The sequence below is a fragment of the Dermacentor variabilis genome, chromosome 2 (genome assembly GCF_050947875.1).
Source record: "Dermacentor variabilis isolate Ectoservices chromosome 2, ASM5094787v1, whole genome shotgun sequence".
Taxonomy (NCBI): Eukaryota; Metazoa; Arthropoda; class Arachnida; order Ixodida; family Ixodidae; genus Dermacentor; species Dermacentor variabilis.
The window spans coordinates 119,824,014-119,847,867 of record NC_134569.1 but is presented as its reverse complement, the minus strand read 5'-3'; the positions used below and the strand labels follow the sequence as shown (position 1 = coordinate 119,847,867).

At 45.3% G+C, this 23,854-nt stretch overlaps 1 protein-coding gene across 6 annotated transcripts in view; it reads left to right on the top strand.

The window, feature by feature from the left end:
* LOC142572625 (transmembrane protein 198) overlaps positions 1-18,694 on the top strand; it is a 110,868-nt gene extending 92,174 nt beyond the window's left edge. For 3 of the 6 annotated variants that reach the window (XM_075681866.1, XM_075681867.1, XM_075681868.1), the window contains exons 2-7: positions 6,702-6,834; positions 9,304-9,455; positions 9,948-10,277; positions 12,992-13,225; positions 14,853-14,986; positions 17,454-18,694. In XM_075681866.1, coding sequence (XP_075537981.1) covers positions 9,311-9,455; positions 9,948-10,277; positions 12,992-13,225; positions 14,853-14,986; positions 17,454-17,591 — 981 coding nt within the window. In that variant the 5' untranslated portion in view covers positions 6,702-6,834; positions 9,304-9,310 and the 3' untranslated portion in view covers positions 17,592-18,694. The other 3 variants (XM_075681870.1, XM_075681869.1, XM_075681871.1) reach the window with 3 other exon arrangements.
* Positions 18,695-23,854: the final 5,160 nt, after the last annotated feature.

The window sequence follows — 23,854 nt, the reverse complement described above, 5'->3', positions numbered from 1 at the left end:
ATACCGCTATTGTCGTGACCGTTTCTGGCGTATGAAGTAATTTCCCGCCTGCACCGTTAATGCATTTTTTTTTTTGCATTATCGGAGGAACTCTGGCGCTTGGATGGAAAGCAGAGGAAAACAGTGAAGGCAATTCTTTCTAATGTAATTCTCGGCGCGCCTTACCATTTTTGTGCAAGTTGTCTCAGATATTCAGAAGTCAATGCAAACGACGTATGCCGTGTTCCGACAGCTGCCTGATGAAAATTACACATGTGGAACTGCACTTCGTTACTTGCTTTCTCTCTTATTTTTTTCGTCGCGTAGCGTGGTTGAACCGAGGACGGCTAAGCGGTTACTGGAGTCTTCCGGGGCTACAGGTTGCTTGCCTGTTCGCCTGTTCGGCGTCTTCTTCGGTCTCTCAGGTGAAGTCTATCAGGACGCGTTGCTGCCAAATCCGGTCGTTCATTTTCTCGTGATCGCAAACTTCGCCAGACATGTGATATAAAATAGTTTCCTTTTCCACTCATTGTATTACGCGCAGAGGCTAAAAAGTCGCGAAATACACGTGACTTCAATGTATAGCCTTGTCAGCCGGGCAGTTGTTTTGCTGAAAACGAGTTGGCGTGAAAGGACATTCGCAACGTAGGTACGCGCGACAGAAATGCCAACTCTGATATTTTAATTACACAGGATGCCATGTATAATGGAAAGTCATTTTCGCGCCATCTGATGCGAAAACGGCTCAAGATCGACAGGCCAAGGAACTCGCAGGGCACTTTAGCTAGCTCCTTTGTTTTTTTCCCCTTCCTGTTTCAGACACATCTGCAATCCTGTGCTCTTTGTGCCCGCTGAGTCTACGCGTCACGAAGCGTATGTGTGGGCTATGCTGCCTTTAATGCATTCCTAGACAGAACACAGTAGCCGGGAGAAGACTAAAACTCACTCGTATAGCAAGCGCGTGGAAGCGCGCACTTCGCATACTTCTGTGGGCGACATACGGTACTTGTCAGCATTTCCAATGAATCCGCGAAGCCCCATGCACCCATCCTCCTTTTTTTTTTTTTTTTTTTGAAGGTTGCGCAGAGACAATCTGCGAGAAATTTTAATCTTTAGTAGCGTTTTTTTTTTACTTTTTCTTTTATCTCTCCCCCCCTCTCTCTCTCTCTCTTTGCTGTTGTCGTTGCCGGCTGTAAGCTTTTCGGTCTCGTAGAACAGTCGGGAGTCGGCTGCCGCGCGGCTTGTGCGAAGGTTGTCATTGCGAGCCTCGCGACATCTGCTCGCCGACTGCACCGGAGGTCAAGGTCGTCTCGCGAAGTGACGACGACGGGCCGTTCTCTGCGAAACAATATTATACGACGGCGGGGGCCAAAAAAAGGAGATTGAATTAGCGAGAAAACGGAGCAGCGTGTGGCAGGGCCAAGCAATTGCCGCAGCCTGCGTAGTGCTGCGGCAAGCTGCGGCGTTCGCAGTAGCAGCAGCAGCATGCGGCAGCCAACGTTGGCCGCTGCGCGGAAGAAGGGAAGCCAGGGGGCGGGGTATACCATTTGTCGCGACGCGAGCGGCGGCGGAGGGCCTTGCGACACCCGATCGGCCCGAACGTTGGGAAAGCTTAAACGCGTGCGACCGTTCGAGCGCGCCGCGGCCTGCGTTTTTTCACCGGGGAGAAGAGAAGGACGTCGTGGTGCGTGTGCGGCGCGACAACCGGAGCGGTGGCCGAGACGTTTCCACGCGGCGGAGCTTCAGCCACGGCGAGCCGCCGCGTCTGAAATGGGCCCTTGTGGGAAAAGGTATACGGTAAAACCTTTGGCGGGAAAGCGCAATTCGTGATCCGCCATTGTTACAGCAGTGATATGGCATATGAAGCCAGCCGCAAAGGTTTTCTTTCTTTTCGCGCGTGCATACCTGTAGGCCTAATGCTTAACACCGGCTACTTTTCTGCTGTAAAAATGAAGAGATGTAGTTTTAATCTCGCTTTCATGCTTTCTTTCGTTGTTCTTATCTCGACTGAATAAGTGATATGTCGCGTGCGTAACAGTTTGACGTGTTGACTCGAAACAGTCGTCAAGCACGCATTATCCATCTTCTTTTTTTTTTTTCTCTCTTTCTCATTCTCCGAGGCAGGAAAACAGCCACATAGTCTGGCTTAATGCAAGTCGACAGGTTGGTTCGTATATACATCATACGCCACGCGCGCACCCTTCCGCGCCATCGTCCACGCATTGGCCACGCGGCGCCTCCTGAAGAATGCAGTTGCGAATCCCACGTCGGCCGCAGCACTTCTGCTCCGGTGAAAGCGCGCTCGAAGGCAGCGAACCGTTTCCCCGCCGAGCTGCAGCCGCGCTCATCAGCACAGCCGACCTCTCCCGCTCTCCTTTCGCTCTGCGCGCCGGCGGCTGTCGCGTTGCTCGCTCGACCTGCGTGCCTCCCTGCCGCTTCTCCCGCTGCGCCGCATCTCCGCCCCTCCCCCTTTCCTGCGTCTCGAGCGCGTTATCTTTAGTGTTACCCGCGCGCGAGACGGCGTGCTGTCTGCGGAAGCGGCCCAGGAGCAGAGAGAGGGGGAGGAGGGACGCGGTTAACTCCATCCCTGCAGTTTGCCGTTCGGGTTCACGTCGAAGAGTGCACGTGTGCTGCTCCGACTCTGGTTTCTCGAGCGGATCCGCTGCGGTGGTCCGGAGAAGCAACGATGAGGAGGAGGCAGGCGCAGTCGTGTTGACGACGTCCCGACGGTTCGCAGCCGCGACCCCGCCTCATCTGTATTTTAATTGCGCCGCTTGCGGAAGCGATTAGATTGTACGGCCGGCGTGGCGGGTCCTCCTTTCGTTCTCGCAGTCACGTTAGGACTTGCTTCCGCCGTGAGCATTCGCGCAGTGTGTGCTAGCGTTTTAATTTAGCGTTGAAGTCAGCCTTTTCGAGGCGCGAGCTCGTAACATGTGGCACGACACGTTTCGTCTGCGTACGTCGAGCTCGCGTGCGTCCACGAAAATGATCGCGCCCGTTTCGCTCGTCTGCGTTGCATGTGTGTGTAAGCGAGAGGCGAACGCCGAGCGTTCGTAATGCATCGCGGGTATTGCTTGAAAAGGTCGTTCGGTGAAGATAACGTAACGTTTACGTTGAATTTTGCTCGACACGCACGGATTGTCACGCTTAACTTTAAGCGTTGTTCTTATCTCGCAAATGACGTGTGCAGTGTCCACGTGTTTGCCCGCCTGAAAATTAAGTGCTCCGTTCAAAGTCAATAGAGAGTGATGCATATTGTAACCGCCGATTGGGCCCGCATACTCGAGATCTGGTACCCGTTAACCTAGCTGTCGTTGCGGCCGGTGTTTAACTGTAACTGTGTACTCTAAGAAAAGTTTGCACCCTTTGGAGTGTATCTCTGCCACACAACGATAATCGTCATCTGCCTTGATGCGTTTCCTTTCTTGAAAACGCCGCGCCCGTTACTTTCCTGTCGGGCATGCTATGTCATGCTGATAACGCGTATGCCGTTCGTCAGTTCGTCACTGGAAAGCACCGGGCTCGCAGCGTTAAAGAAAAGGAACGCGTCAAGGCAGATGACGATTATTGTTGTGTGGCATATACACACTTCAAAGGGTGCAAACTTTTTTTTGGAGTGTGATGTTGTGCTTAGAGAAGTCGACCGCAACATTCGCTAACGGCCGGGCAAAGAACAAGTCCTGGACAGACCGGATACAGGCAACTCAACACCGCCCTAGATTTCCGTGTACTGAATCGGTGAGCTAGAGGCGTCCCTGCGTGGGTTGGTAGACCGCTGCCGAAACCGCGGTGCTTCCTCGGCAGCAGTGCGACGCAGCCGCAGGCTGGGGCAGGGCAGACCTTCTCCCGCCTGTGCAAAGCAGTCGTTGACCCGCTTTTACGAGCCGCAAATGTGAGTGAGTGTCTAGGGCGAGCCTGCGGCGGCGGCGTCTGCGGGACGTCGCCTCTCAGGCGACGGGCGCCCGCGAGACGACACACTTGCGCACCGCGCCCCCAGCGCTTGTCTACCGAGATCCGCAAAGAAAAGCACGCGACGCGTCGACGCCCCGACTGGCTGAGAGACGTGGAGAAAGGGTTCGGCGCACGATGCAGAATTCGTCAACCGGGCTGACGACGACAGGCAGCTTGGCGCGCGGCGGGTCACCCGCACACTTGACTGAGCACTATGCGTGCTCTATTTCATTTGTTTTATTATTATTATTATTATTATTATTATTATTATTATTATTAGTAGTAGTAGTAGTAGTAGTAGTAGTAGTTATTGTCGTTGTTGTTGGTGGTGTTGTAGTGTGGTAGAAAGTTTCAAAGTGCAAGAGTGAACTTCAAGGTAAAAGCGCTGCCTGTGACATCAGGCACGTGCGCGGCCTCGTTTGCTCCTTCTAATTTTGCTAGTTTTCATTCTTCCTCCTCTGTTTCCTCTTTTCTTTGGGAACACGAAGTGCGGAGTCGTATTTACTGCAGGTGACAGGTACCACCGCTCTCTTCTTTGTGTGTTTGTGTGTGCGACTAAGAAAAATGAAGCCATTGTGCGGTGCTCAAAATCGGCGAACTTATAACGTTGGCAACTCTGAGGCGACGCAATTTTCGCCCAGAAGTCTCACACGCTCGTATCTTTCACGTATCAAACGGTAGTCGAGGCCGGTTCCCCGAGAAGTCCCGCCAAGGTGACTTCTAGTAGCGCTGTTCTTTGATATGTCATGCTTACGTAAGCTTTTCCTGCGTTTACGCTACGTCTGACTCTGATTAGTCTCCAGTATGGCATCCGCCACGTCCCTGCCTGCTCCTGCGAGGCTTGCTCCGTCCTGAGCGCGCTTGCTACGGGGAGAAGCTAACGTTAGGGGGTTGGTGGCGTGACGCGCCCCGAGCGTAGCAGATGTGTTCGTTGAGCGCATTGTTAATTGCCTTGTTATGCAGCGTGAGGCATGTGCTGCTGTCGCCCTAACGTGCCGCACGCATTCCCAGTGTTCCCCATACATGCTATAAACACGTTCCGCGCCATCTTTTAGTTCGAGTAGTATATACTATGTATCTGCAAATTCTCCGGAACTTACATTGAATTTCGATGTTCGCATCTGTCGATAACCTGCAAATGTTCTTGAAACATTTTCTTTTCACTCTTTATTTTACGTTCATCAGCGTTATTGCATTTCATCTTTTTATTGGGTGAATTCTCGATCAATCAATCACGAAACTTTTATTTCAGTGCCGAATAGACACGGGTGGACGCAAGCAAAATGTCTCTTGTTGATTAGCTCGGACACTGTTAGTGTATACTCGGATAGTATTAGTGCACGTTCTACTTGTTTGTTGGTTTATTTACTTGTTTATCTAATTGCGTATTTATGAACTTTGTTCATAGTTCTGCAATACGCGTCAGTGCCGGTGTGGTTCCTTCTTCCTCCTCTTTCTTTATTTTTCTTTTTCGAAAAGTGAAATGCAGTAGCTGGAAGCGTGTTGCTTCTAACCTCTTCACCTAACACGCCCAGCTAAATCTATAAACCTGCCTATATATGTAACTATTATCTGTCCTAATTTATACAATTCCAATGGAACTGTCAGTGTTTGACGCGCGCTGTAGTCGAGAGTAAGTTGTTCGTACTGTAATAGCTACAGTGCCTGCGCGTGGAAGCGTCTGAGCGTTTTACGATTTACGTATTTTGTAACAATTGTTGTTTGCTCATCAGTAGCGATGATTGACATCGGCGTGATAACGGCGACGACGCGGCGTGCGATCCGATGACGAGGTGCAAAAAATTAAAGCAGATAAAAGTCACAAAATCCTGAGGTATTTTCCAGCTAGTGCGCGCTTTATGCGTGGTAGCATGGTACTTCTAACGGTTGTTCGCTGTATATACATACGTGCAGTCAGACATGTCGGAGCGAAGCGCTAGCAGTGAATAATTGGCGTAACCCATTGCTAAACGTGCTCTATTCCTCAAAAATTAGCGTGCGTGTGTGAATCACAGCAGTGTGAGTAGCGCTCACGAAGGCGAATACGGAAAGGAAAACACGTGGTCTAGATCGCTTCCCGTTGTCCACTTTTCATTCCGACAAGCTTTGCAGTTGCGTTGACCATAGCTGAGTTGACTGTTGTCACGCATGCGCGCGATGTAAAGTGTACGAACATGACAAGAAAAAAAAAATCGTCTCTCTCTCCTATTTTTCTGAACGAAATGGAATGATTTGGTGACTTATCAGCTAGCTATGCGACAGCTGCAGTCGCGTATTCCTTTAACGGTATTTCCCGTAGCGTGTCATCTGGGCATTCGTTACTGACCAGCTGGCCGTTGCCGGTCCGCACGCAACAGCGTCGCGCCCTCTGTGCCGTATAGTGTGTGTAGTACGCAAGCGCGTTGACGAACGTACGCTCAAACGCGCAGCGCCGCGACGCGCTTTCCAAATAATGGAACGCGCCTGTCGCGTGCCTCGTGTCGCTGCAGCTGGCGCGAGCAGCCGGCGCTGTGCGCAAATATATATCATATATGTGCCCGGATTCATTTTCGCGTACGCGGTAACGGTGAAACAAGCGTTGGCCGCTATTCTGGTTGCGCAGCTACATGCGCATTCCGCATGCGTCGACCGCCTTCCGTGCCGCGACAATCTATCTGCTGACCGTGCGTGGGACGTTTTGTTTTGTCGTAGCCTGGCGCAGCTTTTTTGCGGTCTCGTTCCTGCAGCCGCGCGTGTTGTCTTTAATTCTCTCGCGCATGCACTCTCTGCAGGCACCGGGGCCTCCGGAGCAGGCATGACCCCTGCCTGCTGCGAGCCCGCGCTTTGGAGGTTCTGAGCTCGACCTGTACGCCTACCAGCGTCTCTGCTGTTTATATGTGTGCCAAAGCTGTCTCCCTCTAAAAGGTGAGCTCGTGACTGACTGCGTGCGCCTATCCGTTTGTTCCCTTCGTTTAACTGTTTCTGTGTGGCTAGCATCGTGGGTTGCGATGTCTGAACTTCTAAGTATCGTGTTCGCGCTGTGCCGAGAGCACGGAAAATCGTCAGTGCGTAACATGCCTGTGTCGGCATTGAAGCACGTTTAAACGCATGAAATTTATTCCTTTTCTCTCTTAATTTTCTGTTTATGTTTATTACATGTGTTTAGTATATATTCATAGTGACGCTCACCAATACCATAAATTTGATAATTAAAAGGTTAGTTAATTGCTAACTATACTTAAGGAGAAATAAATTGCGGAATAGTCACCGTGTCACTGCCAACAGCTTACAATTAATGAAACTTGATAATTAAAGGGTTAGTTAAATAAATTACTATTCTATCTAATCAAGGAGACAGAATTATGGAGGATTCATCACGTGTCTGCCAATAATCTGCAGTTGGTTTTGCTAAACTTTGTTGCATATTGTTAGTTGGGTCACCCTGTATAGGACACCCTGTATAGTGTAGTTTTTCCACCTGCCTTTTTTTCTTGTAACAAAAGTAATTGAATACTAGTTCCTTAAATACCCCTAATGGCTCCTGCATTCACCTTGTTCACGTTTTGCTCATCGTCTTGAATTTCCATCTCCCGCATTCCCTGTCTTTTCCCTAATGGATATAGACACATGACTTAATTGGAAACTATTATGTATGATTATCTTGTCAACCACCATACTGTGCTTGGAACACACTGTCTGATCCTGTTCAACTCAATATATTATGTCATGTCAGTTTGTAAAAAAAATATATGTATATAAATGGCTTTGTTAAGCTATATTCACATTGGCAAAATGTTATTCGCAGCTTCTTGCACAAGCAGAAAAGATATCGTAAGTTGTGAAATGTGAGCAGGAATATCTATCGGCACTTTTCTTAAGGGCATGTCATTGTAACTGAAATCTTTCTCTGAACCTTATGACAGGTACTGAAAACTGCTATTTTAAGATGGCAGCAATGTATAGCCTTAAAACCTGTAGTGCTCAGTTCTATTTTCTTGGTTTGGAAGCAGAAAATAGTCAGACAGAGCAACGCCTTATGGTAAAACATGCTCAATGGGGTGCCTTTCTTCAGAAGGGTCATTTCCTTGGTAAATAAACAAATAAGTAAATAAATATGTCTCATCAGTACATGCACTGTCCTGCATAGTGAAAACACCTCCACTATTCCACATCTACCCTGCCCCTCCTGGCTTTTTAATATTGCAAAGGCATGCTGTAGATAGGACAGGAGTAAAGGGGACGTGTACAACAAGCACTGCACTTCTGTTCCAATTTCACCCAAATCTGCACACATTCTGGCTATCATGCGATCTGGCTATCATGCGATTCTGGCTATCATGGAGATCCAGACTACTGCTATTGGTGTGATTGGTACAAGCTTTTCTGTTCATGGTGACATAATAATTTCCTATAAACAAGGGTTAGCCACTGCAAAAGCTGCTTGCATGTACATGACGATTCATTTCTTATTGTGCATCTTATTTTTTTTTTTCTACCTGCACAATTTTAGAAAAACCTGCAGATCCACCACCTTCCCGTTTTACACTCATAAGTAATCACTCCTTTTAAACATTTACGTTTCCCTTACCCTGCCCTAACTTTACTTTTTCACACTGCTCACTCTCCTGCCCCATTGGAGATTGGGACAGTAAGCTCTATAAAATGCTGCCAAAACGCGCCGTTGTGGCGTAGTGGCTTTGGTGTTGCCCTGCTATACCCTGGTGCGCGGGATCTAATCTCAGCCACAGCACTTGCATTTCAATGGGGGCAAAATGCAGAAACACCCGTGTACTGTGCGTTGGGTACACATTAAAGAACTCCAGGTGGTCGAAATGAAATCAGAATATGTCACTACAGTGTGCTTCATGATGATGTTGTGGTTTTGGTGTGTAAAACCCCAGAATTAAATTAATTTTAATGCTGCCAAGGAAATTGTTTGTTGCTCTTACAAAGGCAATTGTCGAAATGTTGGATGCAGCTGAGGCTTCCTTTGTTCAGCCACTTCTGATCACTTTGTCTCCCTCTTCCTGCGGACACTTTGTTTTCTTTGGGTATCTTTTGCATGTTAGCGAACGACTTGCTACCTGCTTTGGAATTTGACAGGTTGTCAAGATCACAGCATCATTGTGATGGATACTTTTGTCGAATGATGACATTAGAGGCCTCTTGAGGCTAAGCACGTTTAGTCGGGAATCCTCCCTGCTAAAATTTAGCACAACTGCCTTGCACATGACTTGTGTTGTCTTTAACACAAACAGTTTTAGTTGCTATGCAAAATATATGAGAGTGTTAATGACCAGCACATTCAAAATGCCAGTGTTCATTATGACGAAAGAGTTTGTATGCTAATGAACACAAACCCTTTTATTTATTTTCCTCTTGGGACTCCTCCAGCCCAACAATGCAGGACCAGTTCTTTGACCATGGGCAAGACACCAACTCATCTGAGACTTTGGACTGTGAAGAATTCACCTTTGATTATGACATTCCAGTGGCTATCCTGTGTGGCATGTACATGGTGTTTGGTGTTGTCTACACACTATATGGTGAGTTAACCTTGTGGGCATTAAAAAAATAATTTGGTTGATGTGCATAACCTGAAGGGAAACATCTGCCAGATACAGATCTATAAAAGGAAGAAACATAAATTTTCATTTTTTATTTGGCACAAATATGGTTCAATTTCTCATTCCAAGCAAGACTATTGTTGGAAAATGTTTGTAGGAGGATAATAGAGAAGGAGAAAGAGAAGTAAAACTGCTGTTTTTATTTTCTGTATTCGCACTCTACATGCGGAGTCAAGTAGTTGTCTTTGGGCTGGCTGGTGTCTTTGTGCAGACTTAGTGATAAACAAACATATTGATAAATGAATGGCATTCAAACCATGTTGCTACTAACCTATACTTACTAGTGAGACCTAAGAGATTGTGGCAGCATGTACTGAGCAGTGCTAATATGTCTTGGTGGCTTCGACACCATCCACTGCTACAAGCTGTTTCGTTAATTTCTTTCTGTGCTGCTGCCACTATTGCACCCAGGGTATCGCTGCTTCAAGGCTGTGATGTTCCTGACGGGCTTCCTCTTTGGCTCCTTTGTGGTGTTCAAGATCTGCACTGTGGAGAGCCTCCTGCCAACAGCAGGCAATGCAGGCGTCTCCCTCGGTGCTGGCTTGCTGTTTGGCCTCATCACCATGCTGGTGCAGCATGCGGGCCTTTTCCTGACCGGCTTCCACACGGGGCTGTTTGCAGGCTTTGGTAGCATAGCCCTGATGCGGATCTGGTACACGCCGTCCACAGTGTGGCTGACTGTTGGAATCCTCCTCGCCTGCAGCATCCTGGGTGCTGTGCTCAACCTCTTCTGGCAGAAAGGTACTGCGGCCTGTACAGTGCCTTCGAATGTGATTGCATTCTTTGGGAACTTCACTCAGTTTGCCGTCTGTTTGCTTGTTTGTCCGTATCTAACCTCTTTCATGCCAACTTGGGTCACTGGGTAGTTCATGATCTAACGGGTAGAGCATGGAGCTGCTGTGCTGAGGGAACCGGGGTCAAAACCAACCATGGGACCAGGTTGGGTCACTGGGTGTGTTCCACCGGGTATGTGCTGTCTTCAATGAACCTCTTTGACATCAATCTGGGTCACTGGATTGTGCCACTCTTCAATGAAAAAAAAAATTTTTTTTTGCAATTTATGGGGTGCTGGGCAGAATGAAACCCGTGGTGTTCTTTTTAGCTGCACCAAATTTTAAAAATTTGCCATGCAAGACAGCCCAATTCTAACCCTTGAGCTAAATTATTCGACAAGGCGGCCACTTCTTCTACAAATCAAAATGGTTAATTGAACAATTAACATAATAACCTTCTTAATTACTTACATTGCCGCACATATTTCAATTTATGAAGTGTAGCTGGTGAATCAGGGTGTCTACCAACCAGGAAAACTAGGAATTGTGAGGAAATTTGAATAGTTTGGAGATACTCAGGGAATAGTCTTCTATAAGGGAAGATTAGCTGTAATTTTATTGAAAGGGAACGAAAGTCGTGGGAATGTTGGCTCCAGTAACAGAGAAATTGCAACGAATCATCATTGACGCCGTGTCATCGGCTTGAGGAGTATCCAGAGTACAGTTAACGACCGATTTTCCAGACGCCTGATTTTTCGGATGTGCCCGATAATTCGCATCGCTTCGTGGCACCACCACGTACCCCATAGAGTCAATATATAAGAATGTCTAAAATTTAGGACTCAAGAACACTTCGCCCTCTGATATCTCGGACTTTCTGCTCTGACTGCAGGTCTGAAATAGCATTAATCAAAGCCACCATCGCCGCCATTTTGATAATCTTGCCGCCTCGAACCAGTGCTCTCGCGCGCAGATCCGCTGGCAGCCGTAGCCACTACCGCGGCAACGCTAGGCCTAGCTGCTTCTACATTCGCTATTAAGCTTCTTCCCATGCGGTGTCGTGTTTTTTTTCATTGAAAGAATTCGCTGCTGTCAGCAATGGCACCAACTCTGCCTTTGTAATCCACACGATTGGCTTCGATGCTCAGGAAGCACAGCGCATTGCGTAATGGCCGTTTCCAAAAGTTAGCTTCGCGCCAATACAGCAACGGTACACAGTCAAGCCTATGCAACATATTGCGTGAAGCTTAACAAATGTGGGAAAGGGCAATTGTCACAGGTCACAGTATCTATTCCCTAAATATACGTGGGTGCACCCCCATCTCGTATCACAGTACGAGCACCGATATGCCTAATAAGTGTACTGGCAGGCCTTAAAAGCTTTTTCTGGACGTGCCTGTGACAATTTGAGCCCCTAAGGGGCAGTTAAAAACATGCAATATTCATTTTTTCGGACTGCCCGATTTTTCGTACGTTTCCATTTGGAACAAATTCTGAGGACTGCACCAGTTTCGAGATATTAATTTTTAAAGTGTCCAACGAAATTACTTTTGTCCAGTTACTTTTGAGCTTCAATGCATAAAACAGCGTTTTTCTAAAGCAAGTGGAGCAACATTGCATTTTTACCACAAGTTTGACAGCACATATCTCGAAACCAGTGCCATCCTCAGAATTCGTTCTAAGTCTCTATGCCTAATTGCATACTCACTAGCTACAATTACTAGAGGGAAATGTGTGAAATTAGTCATTTTGATTTCTCATAGAAGTAATGGCCGCCTCATTGAGTAAATTAGATCATGGGTTAGATTTCTGCCATCTGTCACAGGAAATTTTCTAAAATTTGGTGCAGCTAAAAAAAATTCACCCTGTATATTCAGGCAGTCTTGTCTGAATATGTATTCAGACACATGCCATGCAAGGACTTCGCAGCGGCACTTCTAGATGACACAGCGGGTACAGAGGGAAATGCGAGAGAGAAGCCCTGGCTCAAAGTGATGTGTTCAGTGATGGTTGTATAGAAATTACCTGTCCAGATTGACGCACTCTGGCTCGAGGTAGTGTAGTAGATGTTGAGGTCAGCCACTCGATCTGCTTGTTGCGCCTGTATAATAGTGTCATGGGGCTCACAGAGTATAACCAAAAGGTCATTCTAGGTTTACTAGAAAATACACAAGGACACACAGGGCTCCAATCATGTGCCATGGCTATCACTGGAATTGTTCCATATATTCACACAGGACTGCAGAGGCCATTTGCAGCGATAGATATTGCGAGCATTTTATTAGTTCAGTATGATGTAGGGCAGTGGTCATAATAAAAACAGCTACTGCATTGATCACAATTTATTAGGTCAGAACCAACACATGTTGCACAATGGCTTGCCTGTATTCATTTATCCCATGTATTCTGGAGGACTGGAATTGCCTTCCTGTGTCAGTAACCTCCATGAAAGACATTTTTTGTTGTTGCACATTATTAGTTAACATTGTATAACCAGGAATTTCCTATGATTATACTATATTCCCTAGTTTCTTTTACTCTGTAGTGCCTTAGGTCCATGAGGATACTAACAAATCAAATGAAACTGCCAAGGTTTGTTCATAGTGGCTAGTGTAATAGGCATTGAATACAGTTGTTAGCTATGGCCACACTACATGCTTGCACATGTTTTGCCCCACACAGCCCTGACAATTCTGGGCACGAGCGTGTATGGAGGTGCCATGATGGTGGTAGGCTCGGACTACTTTGTGAGTCGGTCACGCTTGACAGACTGGTCCCTGGGTGTGATCCTACTCAAGCCCCCTCTGCCGCTGTGCTGGTTTTCCTGGCTCATACTGGCTCTGTGGCCACTGCTCATCGTCATCGGAGTGATCACCCAGTGGCGGCTCACTGGCCGTGGCACCTACCACTCTGACAGTATGTGGAGCATTGCATGCTCACTCATTCCATTGTGATGATGCTACCATTGGTTGTAGCCTGCAGTGCAGCAGATAGAGATGTAAAAAGGGAGATTTAGCTCTGTCTGACCAGTCATCTTTGCTAGACCATTCCTTCACTGACACTTCTAAAAAAAATATGTTGAGGTCATCGAACAAGCATAAGAGTGGTCCCGGCTTGACGCCTATCCACCAGCAAGGCAGCATGTAAAACCTTCCCCTCCATATCTTTGTCTGCCACACCACAGGCTGTGTATGGCCAATGGTAGTACTGTTACTGTTAGGTGTCTGATGTGATTTGGGTGCTCAATTGAGGATAAGATGCTATACTTATTAGGTGATTATTTGATGTGCTGAGGATTTATTTATGTGCAGTGTTTGTCCATGGATAAGGTTGATTGGTCACTACTTCCAATGGGTGTATGTTAGAACACTTACTTCTAGCAATACCTTTGTTTTATTGTGATCGCAATTATACAAACTTGAGGCACATCCAGGCCATTGGCACTGCTGCTGTCACGACACCAATAACACATGAGTGGCGTGTGCACAGAGGTTAGAAGGTCCCCAGAGATGCACACGACAATGCAGTGTGTTTGACAGCAGAAACGACGAGGCCAAGTGGACGTACTGTCACTCAATCGGCTCGGCAGCAGAGACAGAGCAGCATTCTGCCTTCTGCTGCTGGCATGAGTATTGCGCAAATGCACACTAGCATTCCTGCCGAGCAGCTGTGTGCATACAACGGCCTTAGCGATGGTGACAGTAAACGTCCAACTAAAATGATACAATCCTTTTATTGGCTGCTGACAAATCGCAACGGTTTTCTGTCTGTCTCGTCGCATACACCATCAAGGTGCAATGCCTAGCAGCTGCCAGGTTGCTGTTCCTGCTACGTAGCAGCAATTGCCTCACATGCAGCCTTGCGCCAGGATGTCATCCCCGTGTATTATTAGAACACCTTCCGAGGAGATCAAGCACAATGCTGAAGCTTGCTATGGCAATCAGTGCTTGGTCCTTTTGGCAAAACTGCCAATTAATTGTGCAGATCCAAGTCTGCTATCTGCCAGCCCAGCTATTAAAAAGGATTGGCTTGCAGGAAAGCTTGGTTGGCTTTGGCTTTTACTTTCATCTACGTGCTTCATGATAACGAGATTTGAAAATAACAACGGGGAGAACCATATGTTCATCCATATAAACGGCTTTCTGACGTCAAGTCTGTTCCACTGCTCCGGTCAACTGGTGGGGTGCTTGTCTGCCAAGCCCATGTACGTCCACATGTAGGAATGGAGCACTCAATGAGCACTTGATCATGTTTATACATAGTTGTTATAGCTTCTGTTAGTCACCATATGCATCCTCCTTTCATTTCCTTTGCCCTCATTTGCTTTATGTACCACTCTTTATCGTACGATATGCTATCACAGTCATTGAGCAATGCTGTTTTTACTAGTGCACTCCTTTTTCAGCGACCATGCAATCAATATGTTTGAGGCTTGTCACTAGATCGATCCTCCGGTGTCTAACAGGGCAACCGATTGGCCTTACATTATGGGGTCTGCATCTTTGGTGCAACATACAAGTAATTTTCTTTATCCTGTCTGCAGTTGGGCCATCCCGAAGGTCTCGTCAACTCAACCTACAGAGAATAAGGCAAGAAGAATCCCGTGCAGAGCAACGACAGCGCAAATACCGATACTTGTACCAGGTGCGGACTGCTCACGGAGATGTCATCTCCCAGGTGAGATATACGGACATGCCAAGGGAGGGCTAGAGAAGGTGGTCATGTGCAGGCGTATGTCATTGCTAAGGCCATCGCTAAATGTGTCATGTTTATCAAGGTAATACTGCTGCTTTAGTAAACACCGGAAAGCGGCAAACTCTTAGGAAGAGTGACTCCGAGCCTCCAACAGGCAATAAGCCACCAGCTGATACAAATGTTGAAGAGGTCTGATGCGAGGAGCATGCACTTATGACAGCTGGTGGTGCAAAGCACAAATTAAGCACTCAGTGCTGTGCTGTCTGCTATGACAGCAGCAGAACAAAACATAGCCTTTCCATTCTGTGATAAATCCAGTGTGCCACAGACTCCAATTTGCCTAGATAGCTTGTAACATTGCCTAGATAGCTTGTAACATTGTCTGGAGGCACCAGATTCTTGTAAAGTATCTTAATTATTTTATATAGTTAGTGTATTGTTCAGTATCGCATATATTTGCAGTTGTGACTAGCATAATGTATGCCACTGATAATCTCAGCTCAAGGGACCTACGAGTAATAGATGTTAGAATGCCATTCACTTAATTATATTACAGCATTCTGTTAGCAGCATGGTATTGCGTATTTGCCATTACTCTAGAAAAAAATGTGTGATTCACAAACTGCTTTGCTTGGTAGTCTGTCACTTCTGTAATGCATTCTTGATTTAGTAAACTTATTTCTCACTGATAGGACTGCTTTGGCTTTCCTGGCAATTAAATTTCAATGTATTTTAGTGGTAATGAATATGGTAGCTCTGTGCACCTCTCAAAGACCTTTGAATTACAGTGGGCACCTTTTTGCATTTCAATAATGTTATTCTTTAACATTGCTTGCATTACACAAGTATTCAATTTTGCTTAATGTAGCTTTTGGCTACCTACACTGCAATTGCTTTAATGCCCAAATTATCATGTCCGAGGTAGTAGCCTGCCACCTTCTTGTTCACCTTTTTGATGTTTACAGGATGCCTGGTGTCATAACTTAGTTTCATATAACAGGTTGCTGTGGTATACTTACAGTGCCAAAATTTGCAAATATTAAAGGAAAGCAACAAGGAAATTTGTTCTATGTCAAAGTAAGATAGCACATGCTCCATTACATATGTAATGTATTGTGTTTTCTAACAACGAAGTGTCCAAATGATGCCGCTCATGCTGTCACTTCATGTATTCTTTTACCTGCACTTAATAACATTTAAAAGTTATGAAGAAGTTGTGCTGTAACAAGGAAAAACCAGCATTAAACTCGGTCCTCATACATGCAATGCATTAATGATGGACGTCTTGTCAGCTGGCATAGGTGCCCTCAAATGTTTTGAAACCACACTATGATAGAGCACAAAAGCACAAAGGTTTCAATGGGAAAAGGGATACAGACCAGTGTTTGGTCCGTACATGTCCTCCTCTTTGTCTGTCGTCTTGTATCTTGTCACAGCACATTTCTAAGGTATTATGGCAAGTTACCAACAAGCCTCCTCCCTCCCCATATCCCACAGCTAAATTGCTAAGCTCAAGGTTAATGCCAGTCAAAGCCGCTCCTGTGGCTATAAATAAAAACGCGTCGCATTCATTGTGTCTTAAAAACCCGACTTGTTTAAACATGAACGAGATATTGTAGATGTTTTGTTTTACTTACTAACATTGGCTGTGGGCCTTTTCAATCCCTGGGTGTCTCACTGCATGCAGTACCTACCTCTGCAGCCATGGTCCTCTGTTGCTTATCTTAACACGTCTGCTTGAAGACATTTGTGCACCTATACCTCTTCCACTGCACTAAAAATGCTTAAAGTACACTGCATGACTACAAGCACGCACAATTTCTGCTTTCACATCTGTGCTGTTTAATCATCAGATTCTTTCTGTGCAACTGCAGATTTGAACAAAAATAATCACCACCCCTGCCAGTGTAGTGACATGGTCTTTGCATGTGTATCGAAATGAGCACACTCTTTAACACAATGCTTTACCCATGTCTCGCTTTGTAACATGTGGAGTAAATGTGAATGCAGCTGTTAATACAACAAGGTGTAAGTGCAAGTCATGCACTTTGACAAGCATTCTTATGCATGACGACTCGTCAGCCTGTGAAAAACCAAGGATGTTTTTGTCCACTTTACTTCTGAAACAGTGCATAAATTTAAGTTAGAACCATTGCCAAAGTGATTGCATACTGCCTTAGTAACATACCACCACTTTTCTCCATGTCTGTGTCCTTGCAACCTTGGCTGCCTTGTCAAGCACAGCGACAGCTTTTTTTTTTACCTGGCAAACAAAATCAAATGCGAGCTGAGATGTCCCCAGGGTTTGAGAGACTGGGCCTTTTTTCTCTCCCTCTCCTCTTTACCCTATCTATGCTGCTCCTGCTCAATGCGACGCCTGTTGAACCGCGTCGACCGATTTCTCGGCAACGAAAACCTGTTCCTCCGGGCGTGTTGGGGTGCTTCGCAGAGCTACATCCAGAGCCTGCAGAAGAAGGTGTGCCCACCACCCGACGACAGCCTCTCGATGCTCCACTCTGACCTGACGCATCTCACGATGCTCAACCCATCGGAGAGCACAGCCACCACACTGAGCCAAGTGACTTGAGAACGACCTTCATTGCCTCTACCAAGGTACGGAAGCAAGCAAGCCGTGGGACACGAGCAGGGTTGGCTGTCCAGAGGGACACGAGCCACGGACGACAAGGAGCAAACTTCTTGTTCGAACGTTTTGTGTTCGTTGACGTGCAGAGCAGGTGTTCAGTTGTCGTCCTCAGCTGCAACAGACCCGAGGAGCCTTGAGGCAAATGGTAGCAACTCCAACTGAGCGTGGGAAGGACAACTAACCTGCTCCAGTGTTATGGTGAGAAGCTGTGTCGTGGAGCTTCTTTCGAGACAAGCAGGTTAATATGGTAACGCAAGGTGTTTCCATAGCAGTGACATTTTCAGTCTTAAAAGCTTCTCTCCCAATTCACTGTTGGAGTGCAATGTAGAGAAAGTGGTGCTGAGTGTTGAATAGATGCGGCAGCTTAAGCCGCACTTTTTTTTAGTCGTTTGTTACAGCAAGCAAATATTCACGAATGCTCTTTTGAGGGTGTTTTAAGCTAATGTAGACATGGCAGAGAAGTCAGATGTGCAGTCTTGGGTGCGTTTCACAAGCCATGCTGGAAGTTGCTGGGGAACAAAGTATTTCTCATCTATCGCATGACTTTTTCCAGTGCGCAGAGAGAGTGAGGCATTTCTCATGCTCAAGAGCTTAGCGCAGGCCCGGTGCTGTTGAGTTGATGTTTGGAATGTGGTGTAATAAAGGACTGTTTGGTGTACATAGTTATGGACAGAGACTAATGTGAATACGTTTCACTTGTGATATGTGGGAGAAAAGGACAAGTACAGTTTTTTTCTCTTTCCTTAGCAGTCGTAGCGTGTGGCACAACTTTGTAGTGTTCAGTGACTGCCAAAACTACAGACACTAAAAACAGTATTGTGTACTCTCTGATAACAAAACACTAAATGCCATGTTCACACATTCAAGGCATGGGTGTATAATAATAGGTAGTCATTACATTATCTCTTCACCTGGAGTGTACTCAGCCCTGATACACGGGACTCATTGTGCACATCTGAGAACGTCCAAGTTTTTTTCATTGTTGTTGCTGTACTCCACTGTACATATCATATGCTGCAGGACATTAAAATGATTGTTTATGACCACTTGGTTGTTTTGCTGCCTCATAACAGCATGCCATAGAAAACAGGGATGATATACAATGCTGTAATATGGTGAAACCAGAGGTGGACGAATGTCCTCAAATTTTGTTTACCTTCATCTCATCCTAAAAATCTTATGCCCACCTTACCTTCAGTTTGCTAAAATTACTGACCTGCCATGACCCTCACCCATACATTTAGACTATTTTATTGCTAGAGGAATGCATTTCTCTACACTGGTGTAGGCTTCAAGCTCATTTAGAACAAAAAAATAGAGCATGCATATATAGGACTGTATTTTATACACATCTCCACAATGGCATTATAAAAAAAAAACAGTTTAGGGTCAAGGGCAGTCATAGAATAAAAAGGCTATAGGAGACTTCTGTTATAGCACAAACATTTTTTTTAACAGAACTGCTTTTGTGGGCATCACATGGGCCTCTAAGATGTGTAGCAGTAGCAGCCAACTGTTATTATAGCCTACATTTGCTACAAGTGATGTGCTGCATATATAGTTGCTAAGTATGCAGCTAGTTACAAAACTCTTGTCAGGCTCCTGCTGCTAGAGTGAAAACAGTATAACGGTGAGATGGTAACAATAACAGCATAATGGTAAGGTGTTGAAGTTGGATGCATGCTCTTAGAGTGCTATTGCATTGGCCACCTGGTTTGTATGTATGGTGCAAGTGCTTTTGCAGGATGGCTCTAAAGCCATGCTCTGTGTCCTCTTACAGTTCAGAACTTTTCTCATCTTTTCTTTATGCCTCGAGAATGACATCAATGTAAGGCTGTGCATTACACAAAGGTATTGCTGCTGCAATAGTCTCTCGTGCATAGGAGCAGTTTATTTTCTTGTATCTTGAATGTATAACTGATGTATAACCGAAGATGGTATAACCGAGAACAACTGCAGCGGATACACAGGGTGTTCATTTCTTTAGCTGCACCAAATTATTAAAGATTTCCTGTGGCAGATAGAACAATTCTAACCTTTCATCTAAATTACTAAATGAGGCATCCATTACTTCCATGAGAAATCAAAATGCCAAATTAAATAACACAATTATGCTAATTCACTTCTCAATGATATTATAGCGCATATTTCAATCCATGAATTGTAGCTGGTGCGTCTGCAAGGCATATTGTCTTCTCTCAATGAATTCTGATGGCACTGGTGTTGGAACATGCGCCATCAAATTTGTGGTAAATATGCACTGTAGTGCCACTTGCTTTTTAAGAAAATGTTGTATGCATTGAAGCACAAAAGTAATGAATGCCAATGCATTTCGTCAGACATTTTTACAGTTAAAAACTGGCGTAATCCTGAGAATTCATTCCAAGTCGATGTGCCTCGCATACTTGCTAGGTACAATTCGTATATTGAAGTATGTGCTGTAGAGTAATTAAAAAGGTTAGCATAATGATGTTAATTCTTCAATTAAGCATTTTGATTTCTCATAGAAGTAATGGGGCGCCTCATCGAGTAATTTAGATGAAGGTTTAGAATTCAGCTATGTGCCATTGGCTATTTTTTTAAATTTGGTGCAGCTAAAACACTCTGTATAGAGAAGCAAGACTAGATCTGCATTTGAGTTCTGAGATGCAGGCATTAATAGCAAAAAAAGTTTTGCTTTCTTGAAGCTGCCATGTTCTGTAAACTTCCGTGCTCAACAATACTTTAAAGGAAAAGCCCTTGCTTCACGTATCTCAGTACTGCATTGAATAGGCCTATGAATGTAGTATAGTTGTATAGTTCACAATGTATTCCTGTCGTCAGCACTTGTTTTACTGCAGGGCATTCAGTCTGTCTCGTCAGAACTTGTTATGCTGCAGGACATTCAATGCAGGTGAGAAATGTGGTCAATAATGCAAGCTAATTTATAGCACTGGCACGTAATTTGATGCAAACATACAAAGTCGTTTCAAAATGTGCAGTATCAATATGCACAACTGGCAAAGCACTATCAGAGAAGTGCAAACCTGGAGTTCCTTATCGCAGTAATAGCCGATACAATATGTACTTGCCTACACTCGGGGAAATTGGAGCATCGCACTATATATGGACTGAAAAAAGTCTGTGCAACAGGTACGTGGCCTTAAACATGAGACTCACTGATGTGCAGCTTGACAAAATGTGAAACGTGCAGCCTGACAAAACATGACATGCAGCCTCACATATAGACTTAACGGTCCTCAATTTCTAGACACAAATCGATACAGTATTCACGCATCAAGTGCAAATTTCGGGGTGTGCGTCTACAGTGCACAGAAATGAAAAGCGCACAGGCTCATCTGCAATGGTTTCTCAAAAACACTCAAAATGGACAGCAATTTGCGAACACCATAGATCCCCCTCTGCATGAAGATGTGCATACAGTCCCAAGGACCCTGCTCCCTCAAAAACAGGGAAAAAGCAAAGCATCTTTGTGAACAATCTCACTAGCAGCAACGCTGACCAACGAACCCACAAAAGTGTGGAAAGATGGATTAAACTGTCAAGGGCCGAACACAAATCATTCAATAAGAAAAACAAAAAACAATTTTATCCAGAAATTGTGGAGCGGGGGTTGCAGTCAAAGCAGGAAGTCTAGAACCGAAAGTAAGGTTTTAGAGCTTCCCTTGGCAGATTCGAACAGTAAGGGAAACTACAGAAGGTATTTAAACAGCATGCCCTTTGGATGACTCTTCATTACATAATGGGAAATCCACAGTGCATTTCCTGTAGACAAAAGTTCTACCACCACATAAGCATGGAACATTTACAGGCAGCAATGGCCAGTTTTCATCCAACCTTGCATCGAGTCTCTTCTCCTTCTCCGATGGTTTCTTAATCTTAATCGCAGGGTTTACGGTTTGCCGCATCCTAAACTAAACAGGGCTCAGGCACTTACTACTTGATGTCAAGGGCCTTACTACAGACTGGCACTTATCCTTGCCCACGGAGACTGAACATGTTTTATCCGGAGATGTATACAGAGCCTTATTGCCAAGATTGTGGTGCTTTAGCCACGTTCGAACACATGCTCTGGTCTTGCGAAAGAATTCAAGACTCTGCGATCAAGGATGTGTCCAGGTGGGAGGCTGCACTTCGCAGGCCGGACGTGGATGAACAATTCTGGGCTGTCCAGCAGGCTCACGACGTGGCCGTGAGGCTTGGCCTTCCGGTCCCGACGTGGGAGCGACCCGCTTAGTGGTTAATTATTACTACTTGCAGGACCAAATAAAGCTTTCCATCCATCCAACCATCCCATCGAGTTTTCCATAGTCACAAATAGTGTTACCTGTTTAGCAAAATTATAAACTGCCATCAATAGCCCCTGTTGAGCTTGTAGAAACTGTACTCTTGTGGATGCCAGCAAAAGCTTATGTCACCGACCATAGAAAAAGAAAAAGCTTTACAAAACAGGTCCAATTAGTATTTGAAGGTGGGATCCATCAAGCCCACCGGGGCATTTCCCTTCCAATTTATTGCTGCAAGAAAACCAACATATGTTTGGACAAGCTACTGTTGCTTAATGTATGTCCGGTGCGTCAAATGAATTGATTGATCGTTTTATTCATGGGGTTCCACAATTTAAAGCAACATTGTGTCTACGAGTCAGGCCATCATGAAGGGGCTCTGGATTAATAATTCCGATCACCTGGGGTTCTTTAAAAACGTGCACCTATATCTAACCAGATGAGCATTCTTGCATTTCAGCCCCATCACAATGTGGCAGTGGAGAATTAAACCCGCAAACTCATGCATGGCAAACTGCCGTAGCCAGCGAGCCCCCACAGCAAGTGTCAAAGAAATGCACTTGTTTGTTCCACAAGAGACACATGGTTGCAGTTGGCACGCAATGGTGATAACTGTGGGTTCGAACAAAAAGAGAAGTGTGAGTGCTTGCCTTCAGGGCAGCTGGCCAAGCTGTTCAGAGTGTAAAACGTGTACAGTACCAGTTCTACATAAAAGCACAGACCACATGCTTTAGTGCACCAATGCTAATTAGTCTTGCTGCAAGAAAGGTTAGATCGTTCTGGATACCGCTGAGAGTGAGAGAGAGAAGCTCTTTATTAAGAAGAAAACTTTTACCAACACATATGCGACTGCAAACAAGGTACTCCATGCATGTAGGGGTTCAAGAGATTTTAGAGGAGGGTGGAGAAAAGAAGGGGAAAAAAAAAAGAAACATAAGATGTGCGAGTAAATGCGATAATAATTGCAGGTGAGACGGGCAAGAAATTTGGACCAAATTTCATACACTCTAAAAACAGTTGCACCCTTTGGGGTGTATATTTGCCACACAACAATAATCGTCATCTGTCCTGTCCGCATTTCCTTTCCTTAACGCCACGAGCCCGGTACTTTCCAGTAACAAACGGCATGCGCATTATCAGCATGACATAGCATTCCCGACAGGAAAGTAACGAGCGCAGTGCTTTCAAGAAAGGAAATGCGGGCAAGACAGATGACGATTATTGTTTTGTGGCAAATATATGCTCCAAAGGGTGTAAACTTTTTTTAAGAGTGTAGGATGGCAGAAGAAGGAGTCCTGCTGCTGTTTTGATGGACAGGGCAAGGGATTTAAGATGCCACATAACTTCAGTGGAGCATGAGAAATGTTGTCCCTTTGACACTTGATACAAGATCTTTCGTCGTGCTATCTGGGGCATTCAAGTAGTATACAGCAATGATCATTCCTAATTTTTAAAGAATAAAAAAAAATTGCCTGTGGCAGATAGCAGAGTTCTTGTCCTTGAGGTGTATTGTTTCAAGAGGCGTAGATTACTAGCACAATAAATTGACACACATATTGTTAATTAGCAAAATTTCACTAATTAATTTTGTAATTAAATACATTACGGCACATGTTGCAATTTATGAGCTGTAGCCAGCGAGCTTAGAAGATGTATCCACTTGAACTGAATTTCCAGGATGACACCAGTTTTGAGGTATTTCCCAAAGTGTGGGACGAAATGCATGACTGTTTGTTTCAGCTACTTTCATGCTTAAGTGCATAAAAGAGCGTTTCGTGAGAAATGTAGTGGAATAGTGCATTTTTGCAGCGAGTTTGTTGGTGCAGTGTCATCCTGGAAATTCCAAGTGGATATGCCTTGCAAACTACCAGCTACGATTCGTTAGTTACAATAAGTGCCATAAAGTAATTAATTATGAAA